The following is a 24,534-nucleotide window of genomic DNA, read 5'->3' as shown; positions in this document are numbered from 1 at the left end:
GACCGGGAATAAAATCCTATCGAGGGAATACCTCTCACCGTATGCTGGACTCAATTATCCAGATGTGGGTAAAATCAAGTTAAGGAAAATCAGCAATAGCAAGCCAAACCTTCTCGAGGCCTTCCAATTGCAGGTTAACATCGACAAGGCCCAGTAGGACGATGGAAGGACCACCAGTGGTCCTGCTCAAAAAACACTGATTTACTTACGTCAGAGAGCTGAGACTGGAGCCCATTAAAAATTAAAAAAATCCTCTTGATCTTGAGAGGAAAATGTTTGAGTACTTTGTGCTTTACCATGACTGTGCAGCGAATTATACTGGTCAGGATCCAGTAAAAAGATGACTTTATGGTAATGGCACCGTGGGAGACCCATCCCAAGAAGACTTTTCATAGGTTTGCAAACATGGGTAGAAGTGGCCTAACTGTTGGTTTGATAGGACAAACTAAGTAACCTTTTAGGGCTCCACAATGCAGACGATGAGAAGCCTTTTCGAAGGACTTCGCTCATACTTGGTGCGCTCCAACCAGGCAGTATCTCTCGGGAAAATTGGACTGTCAAACGTACTGGAACTAATCCAGAGGAACTCAGTAAGTCTTCAATGAAGACTGATGCTCACCTAATGCAGGTATTGGCATTGAACCGATCCGATTAAAGTCGATGTACACTTCTAAAATTAAACATCCCGCAGAGTTGGTCTAATTCTAGGAAATCCTTATCCAACCCCATTGAAATTCCTCAGTGTCTACCAGTACCTTACAAGTACTGTACCTTAGCTATACAAGCGCTCGCAATACCAATATTCTACCCCCCCCATTGTACGCTAATTTCCAAAAGCCCCTAAAACAATCGAATCCAAATCGATTAACCGCACAAAGTTGCACATTCACCCGACGTCCCAGCGTTGGGGACAACCAGCGGCGGGGCGGTTTGGAGGTTAAGGTTTGCCGATATGGAACCTCTTATCTTATCGAAGCACGGGTGTTTGTATCGCCGTAGAAGCAGGAGAGAATATGAGCCGACCAATGCGCGGTGTGTGGCTGTCGCCGAACTGACCATAATCAGTTGACGGTGAGACCTGGTACCGTTCGGAAGTGTTAATTGGCGAGTAGCTTTATCACGGGGTGTGTTTGCTTGAATTGGACGTGATCGATGTGTTAGAATGCCCGATGCCCAGTGTTACCGGCAGTGTGTGGCGAAGATTTCACTGACCAGTTGAACCTGTTCAATCAACCCTTCCGAATCGCCGTTCGCTCCCGATCGCTCCGACATCGTACGAGCGTGGAATTCGATCAGATGACAGCATTCGGTGGTACCGCCAACTATAGGCCACTACATCCGAACGATGCTGAGATGATTGCCCGCCGGTCGACGGTACTGCGGACGGTGCTGCTGCTAGTGATCGTGTTCTTTGTGCTGTTCTGTCTGTTCGGGTACTACTACCAACCGGCCGAGGAGGGAAACAGTGCACGGAACCAGTACTTGGCGGATGGTGCATCGCACGAAGCACTGCTGCGCCGGCTAAAGTAAGTACTTCCTGCCGTCCCCGGAGGGGGGGAGTGTTGTTCGGTTGTAAAACATCGCGTTCGAGTGTATGTCTCCTGGGGTGGGCTGTGCGTGGTAGTAGTGGAGCTGGGCTAATGTTTGTCCGGTGAATGTTTTACCTGTACGTACTTATCCGAGACATTTGTTATCAGTGACAGTGAAAAGCATGATGGTTGGCATGTGAAGTGAGAGCAACACAAGCAGTTGGAGCTCAGACAGCGTCACAATTGTCATCGTGACCGAGCGATTCTAACAACCAGGTCGTCGCCATACTCCAGAGTCATTTTTGGCAGCAACTTTGAATGAAGCAACGTTATCAGCGGAGCGTTTCGATGCATTGCTTTCGAAGCCGTTGGCGATAGGCGATAAGCGATGGCCGCGACACACGCGCTGACTCACCCGCCGGCCGGAGAATCGATTGAATCAATTAGCGACACTTAATGTTGATCTACCCCCGTCCGGTCTTTCTCCCGCAGGACGATACTCAACTGCAACACCGCGTCCAATGGCTACCAGCTGGAAATGCATGGCGATCACTATCTGTTGCGTAATTTCTATGCTCCGGAGCGGACATTTAACTGCTACGAAACCATAACCTACACAACACACGCCGACTACACCTTCCTGGACAATGTGGTCCCGCTGTTGGAGCGATGGTTAGCACCGATCAGTATTGCACTCTATGCTCCCGGTGACGACTTTGGACGTTCGGTGGCACTCATCCAATATCTGTTGGATTGCCACCAAAAACGCGCCCTGGTACGAGAGTACGTTAGCTTTCATCTGTACTTTGAATTTGAGCATCTGCCGCAGCATCCACTTGCCTATTATCGGGAGAAGATTACCGTACCACAAGACTGCTCGAATGCGACGATCGCCTGGAATACATTGCTGAGTCAAGATGATGATCTGACACCAACCTTCCGAGCGTTAAACAATCTAACCTACCCGGTGAACGTGGGACGTAACGTAGCGCGAAGTTCTGCCGTGACACACTTCGTGCTCGCGAGTGACATCGAACTATACCCAAGTCCAAACTTTATCCCGATGTTCCTGCGCATGATTGCGCACCCGTTCTACCAGTACACACTGCACAGCCCAAGCGTGTACGTACTGCCAGTGTTTGAGGTAGCGGAGGATGTCCCAGTTCCGGGGGATAAATCCCAACTGCTGGAGCTCCTCGAGCGTGGAGATGCGATAAAGTTCCACTTGAATATCTGCTCCAACTGTCATACGGTGCCAGGGTATGCGGAGTGGTTGACCGCGATCAAGTACGATCTTACGATGGATATTCACGTGACGTCGAAGCGGGAAGGAGCGTACGCATCGTGGGAACCGATCTACGTCGGCACGAAACATGAACCGGAGTACGATGAGCGGTTAAGCTGGGAAGGCAAGGCGGACAAAATGACGCAGGTGAGTTCTTTTTACACCCCTATTGAGATGTTTGCTTTACTGATGCTCTTCTTGTAGGGATACATCATGTGCATCATGGGGTACGACTTCCACGTCCTGGACAATGGATTCTTGGTGCACCGACCCGGTATAAAGACGATGGCACAAGCAAACAGACCGCCACAGCAAGCGAAACAGCGATCGTTTATGCGTAAAACTATTGCGCACGAAATTGCTGCCCTGTACGGGCAGCGGGAAGGTTGCAAGATTTAAGGTCCCCCCCCCCCCCCTCCGGGGAATCCTTTGTCTTTCTCTAGTCATATCCAATCGAAACAACCGTTCGCTGGGTGATCAGTTTATTCACAAACACAGATATACACACACACACACACCAAAGTGGAAGCCATCGTGGAGTGCGACTACACATTCTTTAACATAGCACACGTACAAGTATCGAGTATTAGTTAGTAGTTTAAGCTATGACCACCAACCGGGTCTGGGTTTAGGCACATCCGGTTACGTTGGCGATGCCATCGCAGGCGTTAATCAGCTCGTTGAACGCTTGCTCCGGACCGCAGAAGTTAACTCGTGGCCTATCGCCGACGCACAGGAAGTACTTCTGGCAGTTGTCCGGCGCACGGAAGAATCGTACCGGCTGGACCAGCCCCTGGGCCTGTGGCGGACACTTGAATCCGAGGTACGCCTCAGCATCACAGTCCTCTACTAGATCCGGCCAATCGCACTGGTAAGTGGCCGAGTTGAACGCCAACCCGGTGGGACAGTCTAGCACGTACCCGGTACCGCCGGCACAGTTCTTAAACTGACCACAGTTGGCCCTATCGCCGACCTTGTAGTAACCGAACTGATGCGGACAGTCTTCCGTCGGGATGGGAGGCTGCGTCCGTCCGCGACTGCCACAATCTACATCGATCGGGTACTGGCACGGGTAGGTGAACAGCGACACCTTGTCGTTGAAGAGTAATCCGTCCGGACAGAGCTGTCGTCGTGGTTCACCGTCCTGGGTGAGAAAAAAGATCGGAGTCGTGTTGAGTACGGTGCAGTTTTAGCGATGGCGGACGTACGCGCTTACCACACACTCGATGTAGGCATCGCACTGATCGGACACGGGATAGCGGCCATTTTTCTCGGGACATGATTGACTTTGTGCTGTGAGAAAGGTTAGAAGAGTTGTACAAATAAGACATTTCGAAAGTTATTGATAAATGAATCGAGTGGATCAGCGCATGTCTAGACATTGATGACGCCCTATCACGAGAAAATCTGTGGTTTCCGGTTATGATGATTTTAATTAGCATCAGATATTCGACCAACTTTAAATCGCCGTTCAATGTCAGCCATTTCTAACACAGTCCAGTGACTATACGGCGAAGAACTTGATCGCCACCAATCTCGCCTGGTGACTAATCAACGCTCATGCATCATGCCGAAAACACCAAACAGGAATAATTCAAAATATTCGACCTTCGGCGGTATTTATATGTGATGCCCACCACCCGTTGAGCGAAGAAGCGAAAACCGCCGTGCTGCGTGTGATCCATGTGAGCCATCTTCCCACGTCAAGGTGAACCAGGTACGTTGTTCAAACAAGCGTTTCATCCCACCTATAAACCGTTTCGGTTTCGAGGCTCCAATGCTGGTGCACTCTTCAATTGCGTACGATCGCATCACCGCAACGCTTCCGAAGCAATCTGATGTAACATGAAAACACCTCCAGAACACGATTGGCAGATGCACGATTGCATTCAAATGCGATGCATCTCTCCCACAATTTTCCCCACACCCTTGCCTGCAGCAGTTCCGATGCACCTAACGGAACTTTGAGTGAGATGATCACTTTCGCTTTTCGCGCTCACGCGTCCTTGACACGAAAAGGAAACTATCACGAGTTTTCCCATAAGCTAATTGTGCCACTTCTAGCTGAGTCTGGAGCGTGTCTAGATATCATAGTTACCGTGGTAGAACAGCGCCATCGTACAGATCACGACCGCAAGGGTGATTTTGCCGCTCGACAGCATGCTTGTGGCCGTATTGCTGGATACCGTGGGATCGTCTTTAATCACTGATGTCGAACACACCTGATGTCTGTTACCGTTGGTGGATGGATTCAAACTAAATCGAAGAAGCGGCACCGGATCTTCTAGACGATCGGCTCACCCTAGCTCCCCCCGTATTCCAGTTGCAAACTCATCAGATATTCAGCGACATTTATTTTGTCGTCATCTTATAACGTGATCGTGCAGGTGAGACTATGGCTGGATGCTGTTGCGAGTGTGTGTGTGTGTGGATGGGGATGGTGGGAGGGGATGATAAATGGGCTGGCATGGGTGGCGAATTTACAGACGACGACATACAGCACTGCACGTGCGTTTTCATTCAAACGGCACCCAACTGGTTTATGACGTCGAAGTTCTGTAGCAGTATGAGGTAAAGTTCGGGAAGATTATTTTGCAGCTAGCCTTGCCCCTTCTACTCAAAGGCATTAGAACTCTTGAAATGAATAATGATTTCCAAAGGAGATGATTAATGAAGCTTTGAAAAGCTACTTTATTTCTAATCGGGCATCGCACTCGTGCTCTATCATTAATTTAATGAAGAAAAGTAGGAGAACATCATAATTTCTTAAAAATTTATATCAATTTATACGATACCATATTGAAAAGTGTAGCTTAAATCATAATTATTTACACTCTCCTTATTTTTTTTACAAAAAGCTCGTTTTAAATATTTTTTCATTCAAATTCAGTATTAGAAAAAATATTAACCTTGACAGTCGACACCTGCTCTGTAGTAACCTTGTGCGTAGTACAGTCTTTTTCAAGCTGTCAGTTCGATACGCGCCGTACAGTGACGCACAAAAATAATAATTTTAGGTAAACAAAACAAAATGAGCTAATTTCTTCTTAAAAATCGATTATTACATAAAGAAAAGCATGTTGAAGCTTAAAAAATAGTTTAACGTTTAATTGTCACCAAAAACTTCAACAAGCTATGGAAGAAGCATTTCACCACGCGCACCACTTTTTCCGTCCCGCACTGTATGTTTGGCAGACCATAATTGACACTTGCCTATTTGTAAGCAAATCGTCATTTGTTTGTTGTGTTTTTGTGGCTTTTTTCCAAATCTTTCGTGTAGTTTTCCCAAACAATTGTGCATTCCCCGGTCGGAGCCAGCATTTGCCCACCCAAAGCCAGCCGCGGGTCATTAAATGCAATGCATATGGTGTAGTTACGCCCGTGAACAGCGCAGCGTCGGTAAACCTGGTGTGGCTGAATGTGATTGATTGGCGTTGGGTCCCGCTTTACTAGGCACCGATAGAACGACGGCAGTAGTTATGAACATTGGGAATGGCCCCATACCGGCGGTGGAGCGACAACTTTGTCGGCTTTGTTTGGGAAAGGAAGGCGAATTGGTAGACATATTCGGTGTACAGCAGGCAACGAGCCTGGGTGAACCGTTGCCGGTGCGGATACAGGGCTGCCTGCAGCTGGATGTAAGCGATTCGATACGGTGTAGATCGGTCGGTGGTTATTGTTCGAGGCACTCATTTCGGGTTTCTTCACTTTTAGATCACACAACACGACAGTCTACCTAAATGGATATGCAAACGGTGTTTGGAGAAGATCGATGACTTTACCAGCTTCCGGGAACGATGCAAGCTGAACGAGCGGAAGCTACTGCTTGGCGGTGAGCATGGTGGTCCGGGGGAGAGCTTTCACGCTGCGGAGATGCACTCGGATGACGGTAGCGATGATGATGCGGATGACGATGAGGAAGAAATGGAAATGATTGTCATCGATCCCTCGCAAGACTATGAAAGCTCGAACGACAGTCTTCCGAACGAGGAAGCGTACGATGAAAAAAGCGCGACAAATGCGCTTCTTCCGATACCTCCGCTTACCATTAGCCGACAGCTGAACGCGACCGCCGAAGAGGAAGACGCGGATGGTTCCGATGCCGAGGAAGGCGAGGAGGAGGAAGAAGAGGAAGAGGAAGGAGAAACAAAATGTGATACGGTGCTGGCGGGCGAGCAGCGCAATGGATTGCCGGATCCCATTGGCAGTGGCACCACCACACCGAGCAAGGCACAGAAAACGGTCGTCCACACGTGCAAGTACTGCGATGTGGCGTTTGGGGCCGCATCCGCCTGCCAGCTGCACGAAATGCAAGACCACGATCTGCTGGCACCGTACGGTTGCATCTACTGCGAGTACAAAACCTCCATCCGGACGTATCTGATCACGCACATCCGCGATTCGCACAGTGTCGCCCGGCCGTACATCTGTGTGCAGTGCAACAAGGGATTCATGCGCCGGTCCGATCTCAAGAAGCACACGTTCGTGCACACCGGCATACGGCCGTACGCGTGCGACCAGTGCAGCAAAAGTTTCTCGCGCAACACGAATCTCAAGAAGCATATGCGCACCCATCTCGGGTTAAAGCCGCACGCCTGCACGGTTTGTGCTCGATCGTTCGCGAACAAGGCGGACTTGGTGCGGCACCGGAGCTATCACCAGGAGCTGGTACCGCAACATTCGTGCGTACGCTGTGGAACGCTGTACACGCAAAAGGATAAGCTGTACGAGCACGAGCGGTACTGTATGGGACAGACGGCGTTCAGTTTCGGGCTGGGAGTACCACCGCTGGTAGAGTCGGTAAAGCAGGAGCTACCGTTTCAGGGTAGTTTGGGTGGTTCGATTCCACCGCCGGAAGGTGTACCGGCGATGGAACCGAATCCTGCCCAACCCCGAATCGTTGACGACCCGCCAACCTACAGTCTGGATCCTGCTTTACCACCCAACCCGAACATGCCACAGACTCCACCGTCGAGCAAAATCTACAGCTGCACGAAATGTCCCAAACGGTTCCTGAGTAAAGCGAGCCTACGGGCACACCAGAGCACCCATCCGGCGGATGAAAAGCGCATCTACGAATGTCCCCAGTGTAAGAGCTCGTTCGACGGTAAGCGTGAGTACGAACAGCACCTTCAAACTCACCCCGAGCTGAAACCGTTCGCGTGTCCGACCTGTGGCAAGCGGTTCTCGCGCCGCGACAAACTTCACCGCCACGAGCGTACCCATCAGCAGGATCGTAACTTTTGCTGCCCGCACTGTTCGGCCAACTTTGTGCGGAAGGATGCGTTCGAGTCGCATCTGAAGATTCACTGCAATCCAACCGGGGATGGTTCGTTGCTCAGCTCGCTGGGACACGTACCGGGCGTACCGGAGCTGATGGTACCGATGCAACAACATTCCCTGCTGTATTCCATGGTGCGGGAAGATGGAACGATGGCCATCGATCCGTCGATGCGTATGTGAAGCACGTCTAGGTGCGCTAGAGCGGTTAGCGGTTAAAAGGATTTTATACTAAAACTAGCAAGATTTTTCTTTACAAGAAATCATTCTCACCTTACGCTGTACTGCTCGATCGATCCAAACTCCCGATCAAATTTTTTTGTTGTGTAAAAATGAGGGAAATTTAAATCTTAAATCTTAACCTTCTAGCATCAGACCGTGTACCTAGTATATGTGTATATGTAAGACAATGCTCGTGCTAATGGTTCGCGTAAGAAATATTCCACAAACATGGCCATAGTTTTTCGTTTTGTTTTAGTGTCTCTATAGTGTACTGTGGTTCAGCGTTCAGGGCCGCGTGCAGAAACATTTTGCCACTATGTCAACCTTTATTTATGTATAGCGATAGTGGGATGGAATCGGCGGGAATGTTCACATCGTTTAGTTTAAGCTTAAGTGTGCGGCAGTACAGTAGTAGTGCTAAACTAGCGGAATGTGTTTGCTGTAACGGAAACAAAACTCTATTTACACCACACCAAGTGTTTCATCGATAAATACATAACTCAGAACAAAACTAGCGAGCAAAAAGGGGAGACGGATTAGAGCTGTCGAGAGAAATTTGTATCATAATTTCCATTAACTTTAATATTTTTTTGGTTTAAAAGTAATTTAGTTTTTTTTTCGTAAGATTCTTTAGTTTTAATTTCTTTGAAAAGAAGGGAAAGAAAACAAAACGAGACTGATAAATGTTGAATATTTTCATTCATTGATTCGATTCGATTTTTCCCATTTGTGCATGCAACACGCTCTCTGGAAAAGCTCTCGGGGGAAGACAAATGGGGTCTCTGGAGGTGTACTAGACATTAATTTCAATTCGTGGCAATTTGCTGTTGTCAGGCGATAAAGGACACAGGTAACTGACAAAGTTCGACAAACGTGTGGATATGAGGAATGTCAGGACTTGAGTTCTAAAGTCAGATTGAAATGGTATTCAGCATTCGAAGCAATCCAGAGCAATGATGGTGACCTTAAGTTTATGAGCAATCTTGGCTTAGCCTATCTCATATATAAGAATGATGGCTTCTTCTTCTCCTTTGGCACTACAACCTCGAATGGTCTCGGCCTGCCATTTCTGGCTTTCTGTGACTTGATTTTACCCGTAGAAAAGAAGTTAGCCCTACGTACGAGGAGGTGGTCTGGATGGGATTTGAACCCCGGTCTTGCCGAGTGAAGACCGGCGTCGTTATCGTCTCGGCCATCGGACCACCCCAACGATGACAACTCCAACATATTCCATCGATTTAATTTTCAATATGTCCAATCCGTGGAAAATAAGGATCTAATTTGCTGAAAGGATCCTGAGGCTCTACTAGAATTTGGTTAGTGATACAACCATTTGTCTTGCTGATTAATGAAGATATACAGCAGGGTTATCACTACCGAGAAGTCGGCGACATCCTCAGCTGTCTTAGGTCAAGATTCAGCACCGACAACTACATTGAAGTTGAGATCGATGTACTGGTTCATCACTGAAGCGTATGCCGACAGCACAAGTAAAACTGTTCTTTACTCTAATATAACTGGTATACTGGAGTTATTTTCAAGGCTGACAAATCCCTCTGAGACAAATCCTGTTCAAGACGGGTATACTTAGAAAGAAATTGGAGTAGTTCTATCAGAACCACTATAACATAACCTAGAATTGTTATACAAATTGTGGATATTATTAGACAATTCAAGCTCCAATACGCTAGTGATGTCATCACAGCGGTAGAAGTAGGGACACTTCCTCAAATATCCTCCAAGAAAGAGCTGTTCCCCCACGATGAGAAATAGTATATTTTAGGGTGTCCCAGACACTCCCCCTGGAATCGCAAAAAAAAACAAACGTCACGAATTAAATTGGAAACCCAATAATAACCTTATCAGACGGAAGAGGACGAAGTACACACAAGCATGTGTGGTGGTGCGCTGATGCGTGGTTATCAGCCAAGACCGATCGTTCGATTTCGGGTATCGCATCCAACAAGCAAGGTGGCTGGCCATAGTCATAGTGTGAAGCTGACAGTGTTAGCACCACGCAAAAAAAACCCTTCCCCGAGCCGAGAATGGTCGAGTGTTTCATGTGCAGCTTAGGTAAGTAAAGTAGCTTGCGGTAAATCCTTATTCCAATGGAGTAATCACCCTTTCGGTTCGTTTTAGGCTGGATTGTAAAGTACTACCTGTACGCGTGGGTCGCCTGCTTTGGCATCTTCGTAGCCCTCACCATCTTCTCGAAGCTCGGCGAACGGGGTAATAAGTTTAAGTACTACAGCAAGTATGGCATGATTTACTTTGCGACCCAATCGTTTACGACGCTGATTGCACCGTTCTCGCTGCTCCGAGCACGCAACATCGATAATTGCAGGTTAGTTTTAGGCGTTAGACCTCACAGTCCACAAATCCTTCCGCGTTTCGCTAACGAGACGCCACCGTTTACAATTGACAGAATCGTTGCCACCGTCATAGCGCGCTGCTCGAAGATTCTCGGCATCACGTGGGAGCTCCGGAATGCGCAGATTCTACGCCAGGCGAAAGGTGCAATCGTTCTCACGAACCATCAGTCATCGATGGATATATTGGGTGAGTGTGTCTGGCGGCAAACCGGCCAGAGTTGTGTATGGGCGCCCACCATCCTATCATCGTGCGGGGTTCGGTGCGATTATTTTGATACGCGCTCAAGTTTATCAAACGGTATTGAGCTGCTGTACAAAACCTGCCCGCGGTTCGGCGATAACCATGATTGAAGACCGGGCGCTGGAATGAGCTCTAGCCCGCTAATGAACTTTGGATGTTGGTGTGGTGGTAATCTGTTTGTGTTCCGTAATATCCGGTCGATACAATATCGCTTGGTTAATTCGTTAAATTAGTAACGCCCCAAGAGGATACATACTGACTCGTCTCACTCTTCTCCGCAGGAATGATGATACTGTGGGACATTCTTTGGAAGGTCGTCCCGATCGCCAAGCTGGAACTGCTCTTCCTCTTCCCATTCGGACCGTCCGCCTGGCTTGCCGGGGTGCAGTACATTAATCGCAAAAATCGTACCTCCGCCATGAAGGTGTTCGATCGCTGCAAGCGCATGATGACGGAGGACGGTGCGAAGATGTACATCTATCCGGAGGGTACGCGGTATCCCGAGCGGGGCATGCTGCCGTTCAAGAAGGGTGCCTTCCACACGGCAATCGAAGCGCAGGTCCCCATCATCCCGGTCGTCTTCTCGCACATGTACTTCATCCAGTCGAAGAAGCACATCTTCGACGATGGGCATGTGATTATCGATACGCTCGAGCCTATACCGACGGTGGGCCTCACGAAAGCGGACCTGGATCAGCTGATCGAACGGACGCGCAACGCTATGCTGGCACGGTACGAAGAGATCAATCGTGAGGTTGATGCAGGGCTGAAGGACCCACAGTGGGTGCGGCAGGATCGGCCAAGGTTTAAGGTGTACGAAGGTAAGAAGACAAACTGAAGGTCTGTTTTTGGTGGGTAGTTTGTAGCGGCCTTAAGGGACACAAAATAAAAACCAAATTCAAAACAAAACAAAAAATCACTAACACTACAGGGTTGTGCATATATGTTTAATTGATAAGGCTGAAACGCTAACTCGCTCACCCCATCTAATCGTTCCTCTACTAACATAATCCTGACTCCTCCATGTCGTGTTAGCTCAAAACCCCGGTTGATTGGGGGCGGGTGGCCTCGGCCAGGTACCTTTACACAAACAAATTTATGCAAACGTTGCACGCGGACGCAGACGAAGCAGCGTAGCCGTACGTCCGCCATCAATTGGCCAATCATCAAGAAAACGGTCAGCCGCGATATCATTCTCTGTGGCTTGGTTGGATTTTTTTATCATCGTTCGCCTCAAAATGGTGGTCTGTTTGGTTTAGTAAGGGCGAATTAAGTAGGCAGACGACGGGAGCGATCTATTTGGCATGCAACGTGGCGTGCCTCTTTAATGCGCCCGCAATCCAACTTCCTTCCCGCGCGACTCGCTAATGATATTGATTGTTGATATCAAGTAGTGTTCCCGACCCGGGGAGTTAAGTAGCTTTAAACAAACCGTTTTTCGAGCATCGATTAGGGTTTTGCGTGTGCGAGATTGGGGTGAGGTTTTGCTTTTTTGCGTATCAATCTCTCATGTAAACATACTTGTCCGATTGATGCAACCATTGGGGGTTTTTTGTGTGGTTTGCCATTTTGAAGCTTGATTTGATGGTGTAGATCTTTAGGCAACTTACCCTTGAACTCTCCCGGTCGAAACTATGAATGGAGTTTGGGGATTTCCTTGAGGAAGCTGCGGCACATGAGATGCTCCTTCAGCAAGACAAACTGGGACCGGTTTCTCTTCAGCGGTGTGTGCGGGTTCGGTCTTATCTAACTGCCAACTCATTCGAACGACCTCCCTCAGCAGCGGTTAGGTTGGGTCTTAGCTTTCTTATGTCCTCCGCGATTGCCCCCACGGTGCTCTACCGGAGTATGATAAAATAAACATCGTTATCAACGAGGGGGTAAGCCGTTAAAGGTCGTTTGAAATTTTTAAATGCACTTCTTCAATGCGTACACATCACCAGTTTAACACTCGCTCCGGTCACCATAATCCCCGAACTGATAACCAAAAACCCTCCTACTCTTTCTAGATCCCCGATGAGGTCCAATGTGCACGGTACGTTTGGGAGCAGGCTGATTATCCTGATCCGTCTGCTAAGCCGCATCGAGCCGCACGGAAGGAAGAGACCCCATCAGAAATCCGCAACTTCCCGGAGTGTTCTGTTTTCCCCACCCGCTTCTTTCTTTTTGCTCCGTACGGCGTGCGTGACGGTGAGCTTCGTTCGGTGAGCAGTGAGTAACGGCGCGTTTGTGTGACGTGAACGAAACCTTGACGCGGTGGCACGCACGCGCGCAACGAATCTCGCGGGCATTTGCTCTCGGTCCCGCGTCCAAACGCTACCAGCAAGTCAGTTAACGGATTGCCATCGGACGACGAGGGAGTAGCGCGTTATTGTTTCTCGCTCCGCAGCATTAGACCAGAGTTCTCGCTGTGTGTGCGTGTGTGTGTGCGTTTGTCCACCACCAGCAGGGGGTTTGTGTTTTTTTTTCTTCTTTTGTTGCTTCGCATCGGCTGGCCGGTTCAGGGACAGTATAGAATTATTTCCGCGACAGTTTCTTACGTTGCTGTTCGTCGGCGTCTGGCGGAGAAGCGCGCTACTTATCGCACTGTACTATAGTTTGGCAGTTCGCGACGTGCCCCTTTTGCTGAGCGGTTGGTGACTTGGAACCGTGGAGAGGAGACCTAGAATACAAAGGCGAAGATATCATCCCACCCTCCCCCCCCCGGATATTATTCAGACCGGTTGTGCGAATGCGTTGTGTGTGTGTGATATATGCGGCTGGTCTACGAGTTAACAGCTGAGGACACAGGGCGGTTTGTGTCAAGTGGGTGCGACACGGACGACGACGACGACGACGATCTACTTACCCCCGTCACAAACAGCGTGCTTCTAACGAATATCCGCTCCGAAAAGGGGTTGTGACCGGGTTGCAGTTTTGCAAGTGTGTATTTATGCCGTTGCCTGTATGCTTGAGGCGTTAATTTATTGTGCTGTCGCTGTACCGCACAAATTGTGGAGATCCGGCCTTGCTGTTCGCGTCGTGTGCCATATTGTGAAAATTCGACCACCGAAAATCACGCGAGAGAAGCAAAAAAAACACACCTAAGCGGGAGCCTGCCGAAGTAGGCTGTGAAAAATCGATTACTATTTAATCGTTGCTGGTAGTGGTGTGGTGAGTGTGTGTGGGGCTCTTTTTTTTCGGTGCGTGTGTGTCAAAATTCTGACAGAAGCCGGCTAACCGGAAGAATCCTTGCTTGCGTTCGAACGTCACCAGGAACACACCGACGGACCGAGTAGTGAGAGCGAGAGAGCGAGAGAGCGAGAAATCCGCGCAAAATATGCACCTCAGCTAGAGTGTGTTGGTGATGAATTGCAGTTTCTGTTGCTGTTAGTCTAAAGCCAGCGCCGACCGGTCCGCAGATCGTGGTGGAATTGATTGTGTGTGAGCGCATTTAAGCTGAACAGAGCTTCCCCAACCGGAAAACTCCCCCGCTGGAACGGTTCTATTGGGAACGGAGCGCAAGCGGCGGAACCAGGTGACCGCACGCACCGGGAAGCAGAAGCTAGAACATCTGAAAGGAAAAGTGCTTAGCGGAGCAGCTCGCAAGACATTCGTGAGACCCACAATCAAGCGGCAACCTCCGACAACATGGCGACGCTGATAGAAGGAATTATGATAGCTGCGATGGTAAGTGGCTAGAATTAAGACTCTCACTCTCATGGTCCGCTTTTGAGGATGCAGGACACAGCAAGGAGTTCATTTGATTGGGATACGCATTTGTATCCAGCAACTCGGTCCACTTAACCACCCTATGAAGGACGACGCCATGTCGTGCAGATGTGAAGATGATCTCACGGCCAAACTCCTAAACTTCCCATAAACTCCGCAAGATTACCATGATTCCATGTCAGGGCTAGGCAGCCACGTACGACGCATACTGTTGCATATTAATGAACCAGTTTACGGTGTGTTCAATATCTTCGAATACCACCGAAAAATATCTGCAATTCTTGAAGGTCACACAGCTGCGTAACACAGAATTTATAGACTGTGAAATGGCGCTAACAAAATGGAGTTCCCAAAAAAACACTAATTGGCTCCCAAACATCTCATATCGACCGGTAATAATTACCATCGGTTTTAATCTACCCTCCTCGATTACATTATTACAATTTATTACCAAAGAACGTCCCCCCGCACTCACATCATAATTATACGGCTTGTCATTAGTTTCCCCTCGCGCTCGAAGTTCTCGACCGTGAAGTTCAAAAAAGGGAAGCATTGCCCTAACGGTCCACTAACTGCAACTATTAACATTTGTTGGATTCGAATCGGGAGATATCGCTTCAATCACCAAAGACAAGGTGAGTTGTGTCGTCGAAACACATTGTGTCGTTGCACGAGGACGGATCTTTTAAAAATACTTGTCCCCACTCTCTCTGCTTTTGGGGGAGATGGTACGATACGCCTCGACCGATATACTACGATGTATAATTAGAACCGGGGGCTCAACGGACGACCATTTTGAACGGACGGAGATAGGCAAGGTCCACGCGCTCTCCCTCTCGCTTTCGCCGTGCTAGACCGTGAAAGATGTCAACAACCGACCTATCGGCATCGATCCGAATAGTTGCAGCCAGAGCAGCCCGAGCATTATCCTGAATCCTCTATCCACATCCTACCGCCAACGGCGTGTGGATGCGGGAATGGGACGCCGGAAATGGCGCTATTTTTGTGATAGTAACAGGCGTACCGTAGCTCTCGGGTGCAACGTACTGAATTGGAGCGAAGTAGTAATGAGTGTGTGTGGTTTTTGGTGATAAATATAGCTTTAGGAAATCAGTTCCTCGTTTGCCATTATGGCGGAGGACACACACAGCCAGGCTATCGATCGTTGGTGATTGGATGGAGAAAATGACGTCTATTGTATGACGTTGACAGGACCGGGCCAAGTCCCGGCATGCATATAAATCGCTGGCAGTTCGATCATTAGTGACGCTGATATGAATATTTATATTGCAAACGAAGCAATGGCCGACACGCGGAGCAGGGTCGGAGCAAATCGATAACTGTGGGCATGATTACCCCATGGGACCTCAGCTTTTATTGCCGTTACTACATCGCATTGATTTATTATCCCGGCCACGTCGGCCTTTTAGAACGCATCCTTCAGCACGATAAAGAACGAGTAGGAAACGTTTACCATCTGTGGAATAGTTCGGAATCGGAGTGGCTTATCATGTCCTCGTTGTCGTTCAGTAAGGCACTACTAACTCACCTTCTGAAAGCGTTCCATATCGACGAAACAAAACTTGCCGGCCTGTATACCGACCGGCCATTGCGTACGGTGCAGCACCATCAGAAGTTCTTGCTGGATCTCTCGGTCCATGCTTTGCCAACCGCACGCATACACGCACTTGGTGAGCTCTTCGGCCTGTAAGGAAAGAGTTTGCAGATGTTTGCTCCCTGTATGCTGCGTCCAACTCACCTGCTTCGAGAGTCTTGTCCCAACGTAACACTGGCCGAGCGTTTCGATGGTGATGACGAAGAACAGGATGCCTACGTTGATAAATTTGACTCCGATATCCTGCATGCCATTGCACACGAATGAGTTAAAACACTTACAAATGGAGTCACCGGGAGAACTTACCGCTAGCGTGAAGTAGAGCATCATCAAGCACCAGATAAAGATGCAGAAGACGAGCTGCATCAGCAGCACGGGCCGCAGAGCTTTCACCAGCAGCGCAATACATGCTAGCGTTCGCTGGTGCACCTGTATAATGTCGGCCAGCTCATCCCGTGCCGCGTTCCCCATCGGCATCCGGTGCAAATTGTCTACCTTCAGCGTGATGATGTGAAGCAATGTTTCGCAGTACAGCACAGAGCAGCAGATGGTGAGCAGTTTCGTGTGTACGGAAACGGCCGTCATGAACATCATCGGCACTATGGCCAGAGTGTAGAGGATGTAGTGGACGATGTTGGTGTGCTGCTCCAGTCCGTAGAATGTTTCCTCCATGTGAAGGGTGAACTCCACCTTAGCCATAGTGGTAGAAGTGTCGTTGCCGGCGGACTTGACCAACGATTGGAAGTACGCGGTGAGGCTGGTTAGGATCGGTGCCAAGCAGTAGAAGACTACTAGCACTCCCATGAAGGCGCAGTATTTGTTGGTGTAGCGATGGATAAGGCGATTGAACTGTAGCACATACTCCCGCACACTGTACAGTTGATGGTCTCGGTATACTAGCAAGGGCAGAGAGCGAGAGCAAGTTGAATAGAGTCGACATAAACTCCCGAAAGGCCACTTACAATACTTGGTCAAACTTGTCGTCTGCTCGATAAATTGCGCAAACGACAGATACTCCATCCAAAGCAGCATCGTACCGCAGATCACGTTCCCCACAAAAACTAGCTCCGCCATGGAACAGATGAATGTTTCCAGGTTAGTGTAGTGGGTCATCAGCTTCGGAACAACCACCGACGCACAGAAGGCGCTGAACACTATCGGATAGTACAATCGTTTCGATCCATCGCCCAGACTAATGTGCTTCTGAAGGTACAGGATTAGCGGCAGGACGGCCCGGTCGTCCTGAAGTGCCATAAAAAGCATCACGGGTGATAGTTTTTGCTACCCTGCACTAGTGGCGACTAATGTTTGAGCCCGTACTGTGTTGGCTGACCCGGCCCAGTAGCTCATTTATAGGACGTGTAGGGACCTGCTGGGGTGGTCATCAAGATTTTAAATTCATTGGCAAATAAATGCTTATTAGTAGCGTTTAGTAAGTAACATTGATTATGAAGAGGAGGGGGGGGGGGAGGGGAAAGGAAATCATTTAAACCGTAATTAATTTATGCATGATTATGCATCGATCGTGAGCTTTTATTCAGAAAAACTTGAGCGCACGACGTGTGGGAATTGGTCCAGTTGTCGGGTATACCATTAAAATACGTCCTTGAGCACCACGAAGATGGAGTACGACATGTTGAGCATCTGCAACGGTCCAGAAATCAAGGATCAATTGGCATTGGAAGGCATGTGTGTGTGTGTGTGTGTCCATACCGCAACAAACTGTTCCATATCGACGAAGCAAAATTTGGCCGCCGTTAGCCCAACCCGGCACTGTGCTCGCATAATCATGAAGGCGACCTTCTTTCTCATCACTGCGTCGTAATCGATCCAGTCAGCATCGTACAGTGCCTTGCCAACGTTGATGCTCTGTTGGAGGTATTAAACATGATTCATTATATCCTGATTCCAGCATTGAGGATAAGCCTATACCTCTTGAGATAGCTGTGTGCCGAGATAGCAATATCCGAAGGTCTCTATCGATACGAACAGAAAGAGCAGGAACATGTTGATGAACTTTACATTGATTCCCTGCATAGAGAGGGCATCTCATTTAAAGATGAAGCTTCCAATGGCAATACACAACTCGGTCTTACCGATACGGAGAAGTAAAGCATCATGGTACACCAGATCAAGATACAAAGGACGAGCTGCATTAGAAGCAGTGGTTGCAGAACTAGCTCCAGCAGCTCTGCACAACGCATCGCGCGCTGATGAAGATCTCGCACCTCAGACATCGCCTCAGTGCGCCGCTTTACGTCCCGAAGTGTCTTCAGATGCTCCAGCTTTATTGCCACTGTTTGAATAGCAGCTTGACAGTATTTGATCATGTTGAACACTGCCACCACCTTCACCGTACCGGTGTATGCGCAAAGGTACATGAGCGGAAACATGAACACGGTACAGATACAGTATCCGACCAGTGAGGTCCGGTTGTCAAGCCAGTAGAAACCCTGCTCCAGGTACAGATTGAACTGGAACACTGTAGATCCATTATCCTGATGATTTATGGCGCTCGTATAGCCAGAATAATTACTCCAAAGCGGTGCGAAACAGTACACCGTACAGACGCAACACATGTACAGGCAGTAGAGCATCGTGTACTTGTGCAGCCGTACGTTCAGCTGTACGAGATTACTCCGGATCGGTGTTGATGGTGAGTGATCACGAAACACTTTACGTTTGATTGGGGACAGAAATACGGAGAATTGGTAAAATTGAGACCAGAACCAATATCCGCTTCCATCTTACCGATTGAAACAAACGATCCCAACTCCACTAACAGCAGCTTGAAGTGATCGTATCGCACGTACAACATCAACATTCCGGCAAACACGTTCGTTTCGAGAATTAGCTCAGTGTAGCCGCGGATCGAAGCTTCCGCCGAGGGATAGCCAAAGCACACCTTTGGGATCACAATTCCGAAGCAGTAGCACACAAACACTAGGATGTACCGGTACCTGGTTAGGTCACCCCAAACACCAATGACCCGCAACAGGCGTAGTGCAAGCGGCATGACGGCTGTCTCATCGCACGGTTTGAAACCCATTATGAAAATGAACTCTGGGCAGGGATTGTCATGTCACTTATACCTACCACAAGGATAAAGGAGGGAAGGGAGATTACAGATAGGATCTAGAAGCTCAGATTCGTGACAAAAAAGGACATTTACAACAGAACGAGAACAAACATGTGTTTTTATTGGCATAACAAATAACATAGGAAAAATGCAATTGGTCCCGTGGCGAGTGACTTCATGAGAGAGTTCTCCAATGTTCTAATGCTCTCCAGGCATTGAGCTCTCATCAACTGTCAGATATGTGGCTCTACTCACCGCCTTCCTTCTGTTCGCCTAATATGTTTATGTCGAATGACGAAGTTCACCGCAGCAGTGAAGATTCTATATGAGATCCTTCAGCACAATAAGAACCGAGTAAGATGACTTGACCACCTGCAGGAGAAGAATGTTATGCCCCATGTTCCTCATGATCTTCCTCTACTCTGCTACTCACCTTGGTAAACAGTTCCACATTAACCGTAACAAAGCCCCACGCTGTAAGGCGTAGCGGTTGCTGGGCTCGTACAAGAATCATTTGCACCAGCTTTTGGGATACTGGGACGATACTGTTCCCACCGGAACTCGTACGACTGGCGGGCAATGAGGGTGCCGTTAGTCGAAAGTTCAGTACAGAACAGGCAGTAGCTAAACATTTCTACTGTCATATTGATCATGATAAGTAGACCATTCATTGCAATCAGATCGAGACCAATCGTTAGGACGTAGAGAAGCGTCAGACACCATGTTAGGAGGCAGAGTGCGAGTTGAAGCGTCATCACCACACTTAACGTTCGATTTAGTAGCGTAACGCAGCTGCAAGAAGATTGAAGATCAGTACTTTACTGATCACACTCGATCAGTCGTTGGAAGTACACTGTACCGTATGGCGAGATCGTGCAACTGTACTACCTTTTTCAACTCACGATCAATGTTTTCGGCAGCCGTACGATCCTAACTATCGATCGTGATGATGACGATCTGCAGGAGAGCATTGCAGTACTTGATCGTGGCAAAGATCGTTAGCAATTATTGGTGGCATTATTGTAGGAGGCTACCTACGCAACCATGCTGAAGATCACGTAACCTAGTACCGTATTACGATTGTCGAGCCAGTAGAACGATGGCTCCAGATTGGGGTAGAACTGGATGGAGGACCCGTTTTCCGACATGCTTACTTTGCACATTGAACGATACGTCATCAGACAGGGTAGCTTCCAGTAGGTGGATGCTGTAGCCGCTACATAGTAGCAGTAAACTGAGGATACTTTCTGTATCTTCATATTCAGCGATATTAATGTCCGCTCTGGTAGGGATACTTGGTCACGGGATGAACGATACACTAGAGAGAGAGAGAGAGAGAGAGAGAGAGAGAGAGAGAGAGAGAGAGAGAGAGTTAGAGTTGACGACACCTTTAAGAGGGCGACACACTTACCCATATTAACGAAGGTGTTGATTGTGCGCAGCAACTTCCGGTAATGGTCATGCTGAAGAATTAGGCAAAAGAATCCAACGTACGCGTTGGTAAAAAATATTAGCTCAGCAAAACCCTGTATCATGGCTGAGCTGCTGGGGTACGGGAAGCACACTTTTGGGACAAGCAGTGCAGTAACATAGATGAACAGGTTCAGTAGATTTATTCTTCCAATGCGCTCTGTATCTTGATTAAAACCGGATAGCCTTAGGAGCTGCTTAACTATTGGCAAAACTGCCCTAGAATCTCTTGGTCTTAACTCCAACATCGTACAGAGCAGAGTAGCTTCACGCAGAGAGTCCTCCGGGGCTTTTAAAAGCTCTCCACAAGGTTTGTACAAGGATGCTCTACAAAAAAACAGAGATTTCATGCCGATTTCCAAATCACTTAAAAACTAATTGAATACAATCAGTACCTACAAGTCATCAGCTTATCAAGAGAGCTGCCCTTCTCCACACACCTGGCGAGGGCAACAAAAAAAAATGGATAAGAGAGTCGTAAGCTACACAAGAGTCGATGGTGGCTTATCGCACGAGTCTCATTAATTCCCCGCAAAGCTACTGGCAAAGCAATGCCGCGCGCTCGTTTGATTGTTTTCTAATCTGTCCAATAATCTTATCACCAAACTGGTCGTGATGGATATCGTTCTCTCTCTCCTGTGCAGGTATCTAGCTGCGATGCAATAGCAGCTGCTAGTTGCTACAGTACAGTGTCCTAAGTAAAACAGCCATTACGTCACCGGGACGTACTCGCTAATCGCAAAGCTTAACCCATTTCGGGTGATAATCGGCTGAGGGACACATACGCCCTTTTGGGGTGCGTTTGACGAACGCTCTAGCTTGGTGGTGCGAAGGTGCGAAGAAGATAAGTGTGTGACCTGAGGCTGTGTGACCATGACCAGCTTCTTCTCGGTACAGATTGCGTCTTTACTCTTGTGCATGAAGTGGTCGTAAGTCAACGAACGTACATTTTCTTGAAGTGCATCCGCGCTCTTATCGGTAAACGGTTCCGTTTGGAGAGACTTCGGCAAGCGGAAGGTCAAGCCTCTTTTATCAGCCACTGTGTGAGTTGTGGGCATTTGTTTACGTTACGTTTACTAGCGTACCAGCATTTGGTGGCCATTTGTTTTTTTGCGTGCGAAGTTGTAGATTAATTAAAGGTCTTTCGATGGGCAAATCTGGAATCTCCTCCTGCGGGTTCAAATTCCATCTCAACAGTGTTCTTGAATGAGTAAATAATTTTGAAGACAATCCAATCTCGCCAAAGTACGATGTAAATAGACAGAGAGATACCAAAACGCCACTAGATCCAAAAATAGACATCATCTTACCTAATGGACCCTTATCATCGGAATCTTGTTTTTTTTCTTTCGCGCTCTGTTACAGAATGTCTTCCTCAACAGCCTATCGCTCCAGGTGGTGGTGGCCCTGATCGTCGGTAGCCTGCTGTCCAACACGTTCAAGTACCATGCGAAAATGTTTATCATCGTGCTGATGTCGTTCCTGGTGCTGGTCGTCCCGATACCGCTCTTTCTCTTCAAACCTCGCTGGCCCCTGAACGCGCTGTAAGTGCCAGCCTCTGCGCCAAAAATGTGTCCTCACAAGCGATGCTCACGTTTCTCCCAAATTGTCTTGTTTTTTTTTTCGTTCCTGGCTAGAATTCCTGGCATCGTGGCATGTGCATTTATCCGGCTGTTCGGTGTGGAGTACGAAATCCGTGGCCAGGAGCATATTAACGTTCGCAACGGTGGCGTCGTACTGCTCAATCATCAAAGTGCAATCGATATAGTGAGTAAGTATCGTCCCTCGGTCCCTCTCCGTTCGATGAGAACAATCAGAATAATGTCCTTTCGTGGGTTTTTTTTGCGCCTTCCTGTTGCAGTGCTATCCCGACTGCTGCGAGAGTTCCGTAACATCGTGCCGGTGGTAAAGAAGGAACTGTTCTACATGCTCCCGTTCGGTATTGCGTCCTATCTGGTGGGGGTTGTGTTTATCGATCGCAAAAATACCGCCTCGGCCAAGGATGTAATGAAGCGGGAAGCGGTCGCCATTACCAAAGACCATGTAAGCGTTCGATCGAATGAATGAATGATAAGGGTGGCACCTGTGTGTGTGTGTGTGTGCGGATGTTGCTTTCGAATCAAAAATTACCGGACATCACTTATTCTACGATTTTCTTGTTTTTTTTTTTTTTAGCTAAAACTGGCCATTTTCCCCGAGGGTACGCGGCACGACAACGATACGCTGCTACCGTTCAAGAAGGGCTCATTCCACGTTGCCATCGATTCGCAATCCATCATCCAGCCGGTGATCGTGTCCAAGTATCACTTTATCGACCACAAGCGTAAGCGGTTCGGGCGGGGCCGTGTCATCATCAAGATTATGCCCGAAATCCCGACCAAGGGTATGACGAAGGCGGACGTGAACGAGCTGACCGACCGGTGCCAGCAGCTGATGCAGACGGAATTCGATGCGCTCAGCGCGGAAGCGAAACAATACTGCCATAATTGAGCGGCCGCACCATCATCTGGAATGCGTGCAAATCTAGGAAATGTAACAAAAACAGTAGTAGAGCAACAAAACAAGCAATAATAGTCATTGTTGCGGGGACCATCACTAGATGCAGACAAACTGTTCACGAAACGATGAGGAATGCGAGTGAACCCACTCGGTCGAAGCGAATCGAAGGCGTCGAGACAATCTGTGATCATCTGGTGTCCAGCGGGTGACTACTATCCGGTCACCGAATCGTGCATCGTCGATATTATTATCTGCGCGCGACAGTTGTGGGTGGAGAAGTTGGTTCGAACAAAATTATCCGGGAAAAAGCGATCGTCAGCCCCGCGGAGGAATGGTTCCCGGCAGATTACTATCAAACACAGACTCGTACCTGGTACCTGAGTACTTTTCCTGAGTACGATAAGCAATTTCAATCGACACCATCTGAACGGATGAGAAGAAGCAAAGAGAAAAGGACGACGACGACTACGAAGGGGGGGTATTCAACGTCAAACGAACGAATGGGTGAGAAGTATCGTGTGAACGCTATAAAAGACAGGAACGACGTAATACACAAAACGCATATAGGGATCTAGCTAGAGTAGTAAGAACATACATTACAGAGCGACACACTTCGTTTCGGTGGTTGTGTTGATGTGCTAAAAGGTTAAACAATCATTAAGGAGTGGCAGGTGTTGAGAAATTGTACCGTAGACATAGTGATTCTACCTAGGGTAGGTGAGTGAGAGGGAGGGAGTGTGGGCCAGCCAGAGGAAGGAAAGGGAATAGGAAAGCTGTAAAATTCGTAGTGAGTCACCACGGCCCCAGCAGTAGTGGAACAGGGATATTTCGATTTCGGCTATGTTTTTGAAACGTGGTACTAAGAAATCGTGCAATTATTTACGTTAGTAGTGTGACACAAACAACATCCAAAGCAAAACAAAATTAACTGTGAGCGGAACTGCGTGCTGTCTAGGACAGCGTTGTTTAGGTCGAAACTAATAAAAACAAAACAAAATCGTATGGCTCATTTTAGGGAAACTACATCCGTGTGGGCGGTCGGTTTAAAATTGGTCCGGGCAAAGGATAAAGGATGTAACCTGATTGAAATCAGAACACCTCACCACCCGGCTCCCTTAATCGGTCTGTTCCCGGCAAACAATTCGGGTCAGTTTGTAGGTGAGGGGTATGTAGAAATCGTGCGAAAATGGGTGAAACTCGTGGGGGGGCAATCTCGCTCGGGCGAACTAGC

General features: G+C 48.3%; 7 protein-coding genes across 8 annotated transcripts; 4 read left to right on the top strand and 3 right to left on the bottom strand.

Annotated features, from left to right (window-relative positions):
• Window positions 1-1,051: 1,051 nt before the first annotated feature.
• LOC118510797 (beta-1,4-glucuronyltransferase 1-like) lies at window positions 1,052-4,177 on the top strand. Its single transcript, XM_036053108.1, has 3 exons — window positions 1,052-1,526; window positions 2,022-2,961; window positions 3,019-4,177. The coding sequence occupies exons 1-3, from the start codon at window positions 1,297-1,299 to the stop codon at window positions 3,211-3,213; spliced, it is 1,365 nt and encodes a 454-aa protein (XP_035909001.1). The 5' UTR covers window positions 1,052-1,296; the 3' UTR covers window positions 3,214-4,177.
• Window positions 3,280-5,117, bottom strand: LOC118510800 (protein obstructor-E). The gene is made up of 3 exons (XM_036053112.1): window positions 4,913-5,117; window positions 4,031-4,107; window positions 3,280-3,958 (listed from the first exon to the last, which is right to left on the bottom strand). Exons 1-3 carry the CDS (start codon window positions 4,974-4,976, stop codon window positions 3,443-3,445), a joined length of 657 nt encoding a protein of 218 aa, XP_035909005.1. The 5' UTR covers window positions 4,977-5,117; the 3' UTR covers window positions 3,280-3,442.
• Window positions 5,118-5,875: 758 nt separating this feature from the next.
• Window positions 5,876-8,940, top strand: LOC118510795 (zinc finger protein 358-like). Its single transcript, XM_036053101.1, has 3 exons — window positions 5,876-5,996; window positions 6,095-6,452; window positions 6,529-8,940. The coding sequence occupies exons 2-3, from the start codon at window positions 6,294-6,296 to the stop codon at window positions 8,275-8,277; spliced, it is 1,908 nt and encodes a 635-aa protein (XP_035908994.1). The 5' UTR covers window positions 5,876-5,996; window positions 6,095-6,293; the 3' UTR covers window positions 8,278-8,940.
• A 1,311-nt stretch (window positions 8,941-10,251) lies between these two features.
• Window positions 10,252-11,852, top strand: LOC118510799 (1-acyl-sn-glycerol-3-phosphate acyltransferase beta-like). Its single transcript, XM_036053111.1, has 4 exons — window positions 10,252-10,389; window positions 10,456-10,660; window positions 10,742-10,875; window positions 11,211-11,852. Exons 1-4 carry the CDS (start codon window positions 10,362-10,364, stop codon window positions 11,765-11,767), a joined length of 924 nt encoding a protein of 307 aa, XP_035909004.1. The 5' UTR covers window positions 10,252-10,361; the 3' UTR covers window positions 11,768-11,852.
• A 1,412-nt stretch (window positions 11,853-13,264) lies between these two features.
• LOC118510789 (1-acyl-sn-glycerol-3-phosphate acyltransferase alpha-like) lies at window positions 13,265-24,300 on the top strand. Of its 2 annotated transcripts, none has more exons than XM_036053095.1 (5): window positions 13,265-14,598; window positions 22,170-22,348; window positions 22,442-22,575; window positions 22,666-22,847; window positions 22,980-24,300. In XM_036053095.1, exons 1-5 carry the CDS (start codon window positions 14,560-14,562, stop codon window positions 23,292-23,294), a joined length of 849 nt encoding a protein of 282 aa, XP_035908988.1. In that variant the 5' UTR covers window positions 13,265-14,559; the 3' UTR covers window positions 23,295-24,300. The 2 variants fall into 2 exon arrangements, with proteins under 2 accessions (XP_035908988.1, XP_035908989.1); XM_036053096.1 differs by lacking the exon at window positions 13,265-14,598 and adding an exon at window positions 21,472-21,847.
• On the bottom strand, window positions 17,759-18,464 carry LOC118510790 (odorant receptor 67a-like). Its single transcript, XM_036053097.1, has 4 exons — window positions 18,352-18,464; window positions 18,188-18,286; window positions 17,969-18,124; window positions 17,759-17,899 (listed from the first exon to the last, which is right to left on the bottom strand). The coding sequence occupies exons 1-4, from the start codon at window positions 18,457-18,459 to the stop codon at window positions 17,849-17,851; spliced, it is 414 nt and encodes a 137-aa protein (XP_035908990.1). The 5' UTR covers window positions 18,460-18,464; the 3' UTR covers window positions 17,759-17,848.
• On the bottom strand, window positions 18,832-19,281 carry LOC118510791. Its single transcript, XM_036053098.1, has one exon. The coding sequence runs from the start codon at window positions 19,269-19,271 to the stop codon at window positions 18,876-18,878; it is 396 nt and encodes a 131-aa protein (XP_035908991.1). The 5' UTR covers window positions 19,272-19,281; the 3' UTR covers window positions 18,832-18,875.
• Window positions 24,301-24,534: the final 234 nt, after the last annotated feature.

This window comes from Anopheles stephensi, chromosome 3 (genome assembly GCF_013141755.1).
Source record: "Anopheles stephensi strain Indian chromosome 3, UCI_ANSTEP_V1.0, whole genome shotgun sequence".
NCBI classification, from domain to species: Eukaryota; Metazoa; Arthropoda; class Insecta; order Diptera; family Culicidae; genus Anopheles; species Anopheles stephensi.
The sequence above is the reverse complement of the archived record's forward strand: the minus strand, read 5'-3'. Positions and strand labels throughout refer to the sequence as shown.

What these genes read in the sequence shown, in the direction of transcription:
- LOC118510797 (XM_036053108.1), top strand. Translation starts at nt 1,297, where the DNA reads ATGACAGCATTCGGTGGTACCGCCAACTATAGGCCACTACATCCGAAC. An exon ending in GCACTGCTGCGCCGGCTAAA is followed by an intron (nt 1,527 to 2,021) that starts GTAAGTACTTCC and finishes TTTCTCCCGCAG; the next exon opens with GACGATACTCAACTGCAACA. An exon ending in AGGCGGACAAAATGACGCAG is followed by an intron (nt 2,962 to 3,018) that starts GTGAGTTCTTTT and finishes CTCTTCTTGTAG; the next exon opens with GGATACATCATGTGCATCAT.
- LOC118510800 (XM_036053112.1), bottom strand. Translation starts at nt 4,976, where the DNA reads ATGCTGTCGAGCGGCAAAATCACCCTTGCGGTCGTGATCTGTACGATG. An exon ending in GATGGCGCTGTTCTACCACG is followed by an intron (nt 4,108 to 4,912) that starts GTAACTATGATA and finishes CCTTTCTCACAG; the next exon opens with CACAAAGTCAATCATGTCCC. An exon ending in ATGCCTACATCGAGTGTGTG is followed by an intron (nt 3,959 to 4,030) that starts GTAAGCGCGTAC and finishes TTTCTCACCCAG; the next exon opens with GACGGTGAACCACGACGACA.
- LOC118510795 (XM_036053101.1), top strand. Translation starts at nt 6,294, where the DNA reads ATGAACATTGGGAATGGCCCCATACCGGCGGTGGAGCGACAACTTTGT. An exon ending in AGGGCTGCCTGCAGCTGGAT is followed by an intron (nt 6,453 to 6,528) that starts GTAAGCGATTCG and finishes CTTCACTTTTAG; the next exon opens with ATCACACAACACGACAGTCT.
- LOC118510799 (XM_036053111.1), top strand. Translation starts at nt 10,362, where the DNA reads ATGGTCGAGTGTTTCATGTGCAGCTTAG. An exon ending in GTGTTTCATGTGCAGCTTAG is followed by an intron (nt 10,390 to 10,455) that starts GTAAGTAAAGTA and finishes GGTTCGTTTTAG; the next exon opens with GCTGGATTGTAAAGTACTAC. An exon ending in CGCAACATCGATAATTGCAG is followed by an intron (nt 10,661 to 10,741) that starts GTTAGTTTTAGG and finishes TACAATTGACAG; the next exon opens with AATCGTTGCCACCGTCATAG.
- LOC118510789 (XM_036053095.1), top strand. Translation starts at nt 14,560, where the DNA reads ATGGCGACGCTGATAGAAGGAATTATGATAGCTGCGATG. An exon ending in GAATTATGATAGCTGCGATG is followed by an intron (nt 14,599 to 22,169) that starts GTAAGTGGCTAG and finishes GCTCTGTTACAG; the next exon opens with AATGTCTTCCTCAACAGCCT. An exon ending in AAGTGCAATCGATATAGTGA is followed by an intron (nt 22,576 to 22,665) that starts GTAAGTATCGTC and finishes TTCCTGTTGCAG; the next exon opens with TGCTATCCCGACTGCTGCGA.
- LOC118510790 (XM_036053097.1), bottom strand. Translation starts at nt 18,459, where the DNA reads ATGCGTTGTGCAGAGCTGCTGGAGCTAGTTCTGCAACCACTGCTTCTA. An exon ending in TGCTTTACTTCTCCGTATCG is followed by an intron (nt 18,287 to 18,351) that starts GTAAGACCGAGT and finishes CTCTCTATGCAG; the next exon opens with GGAATCAATGTAAAGTTCAT. An exon ending in ATATGGAACAGTTTGTTGCG is followed by an intron (nt 17,900 to 17,968) that starts GTATGGACACAC and finishes GGACCGTTGCAG; the next exon opens with ATGCTCAACATGTCGTACTC.
- LOC118510791 (XM_036053098.1), bottom strand. Translation starts at nt 19,271, where the DNA reads ATGCCGCTTGCACTACGCCTGTTGCGGGTCATTGGTGTTTGGGGTGAC.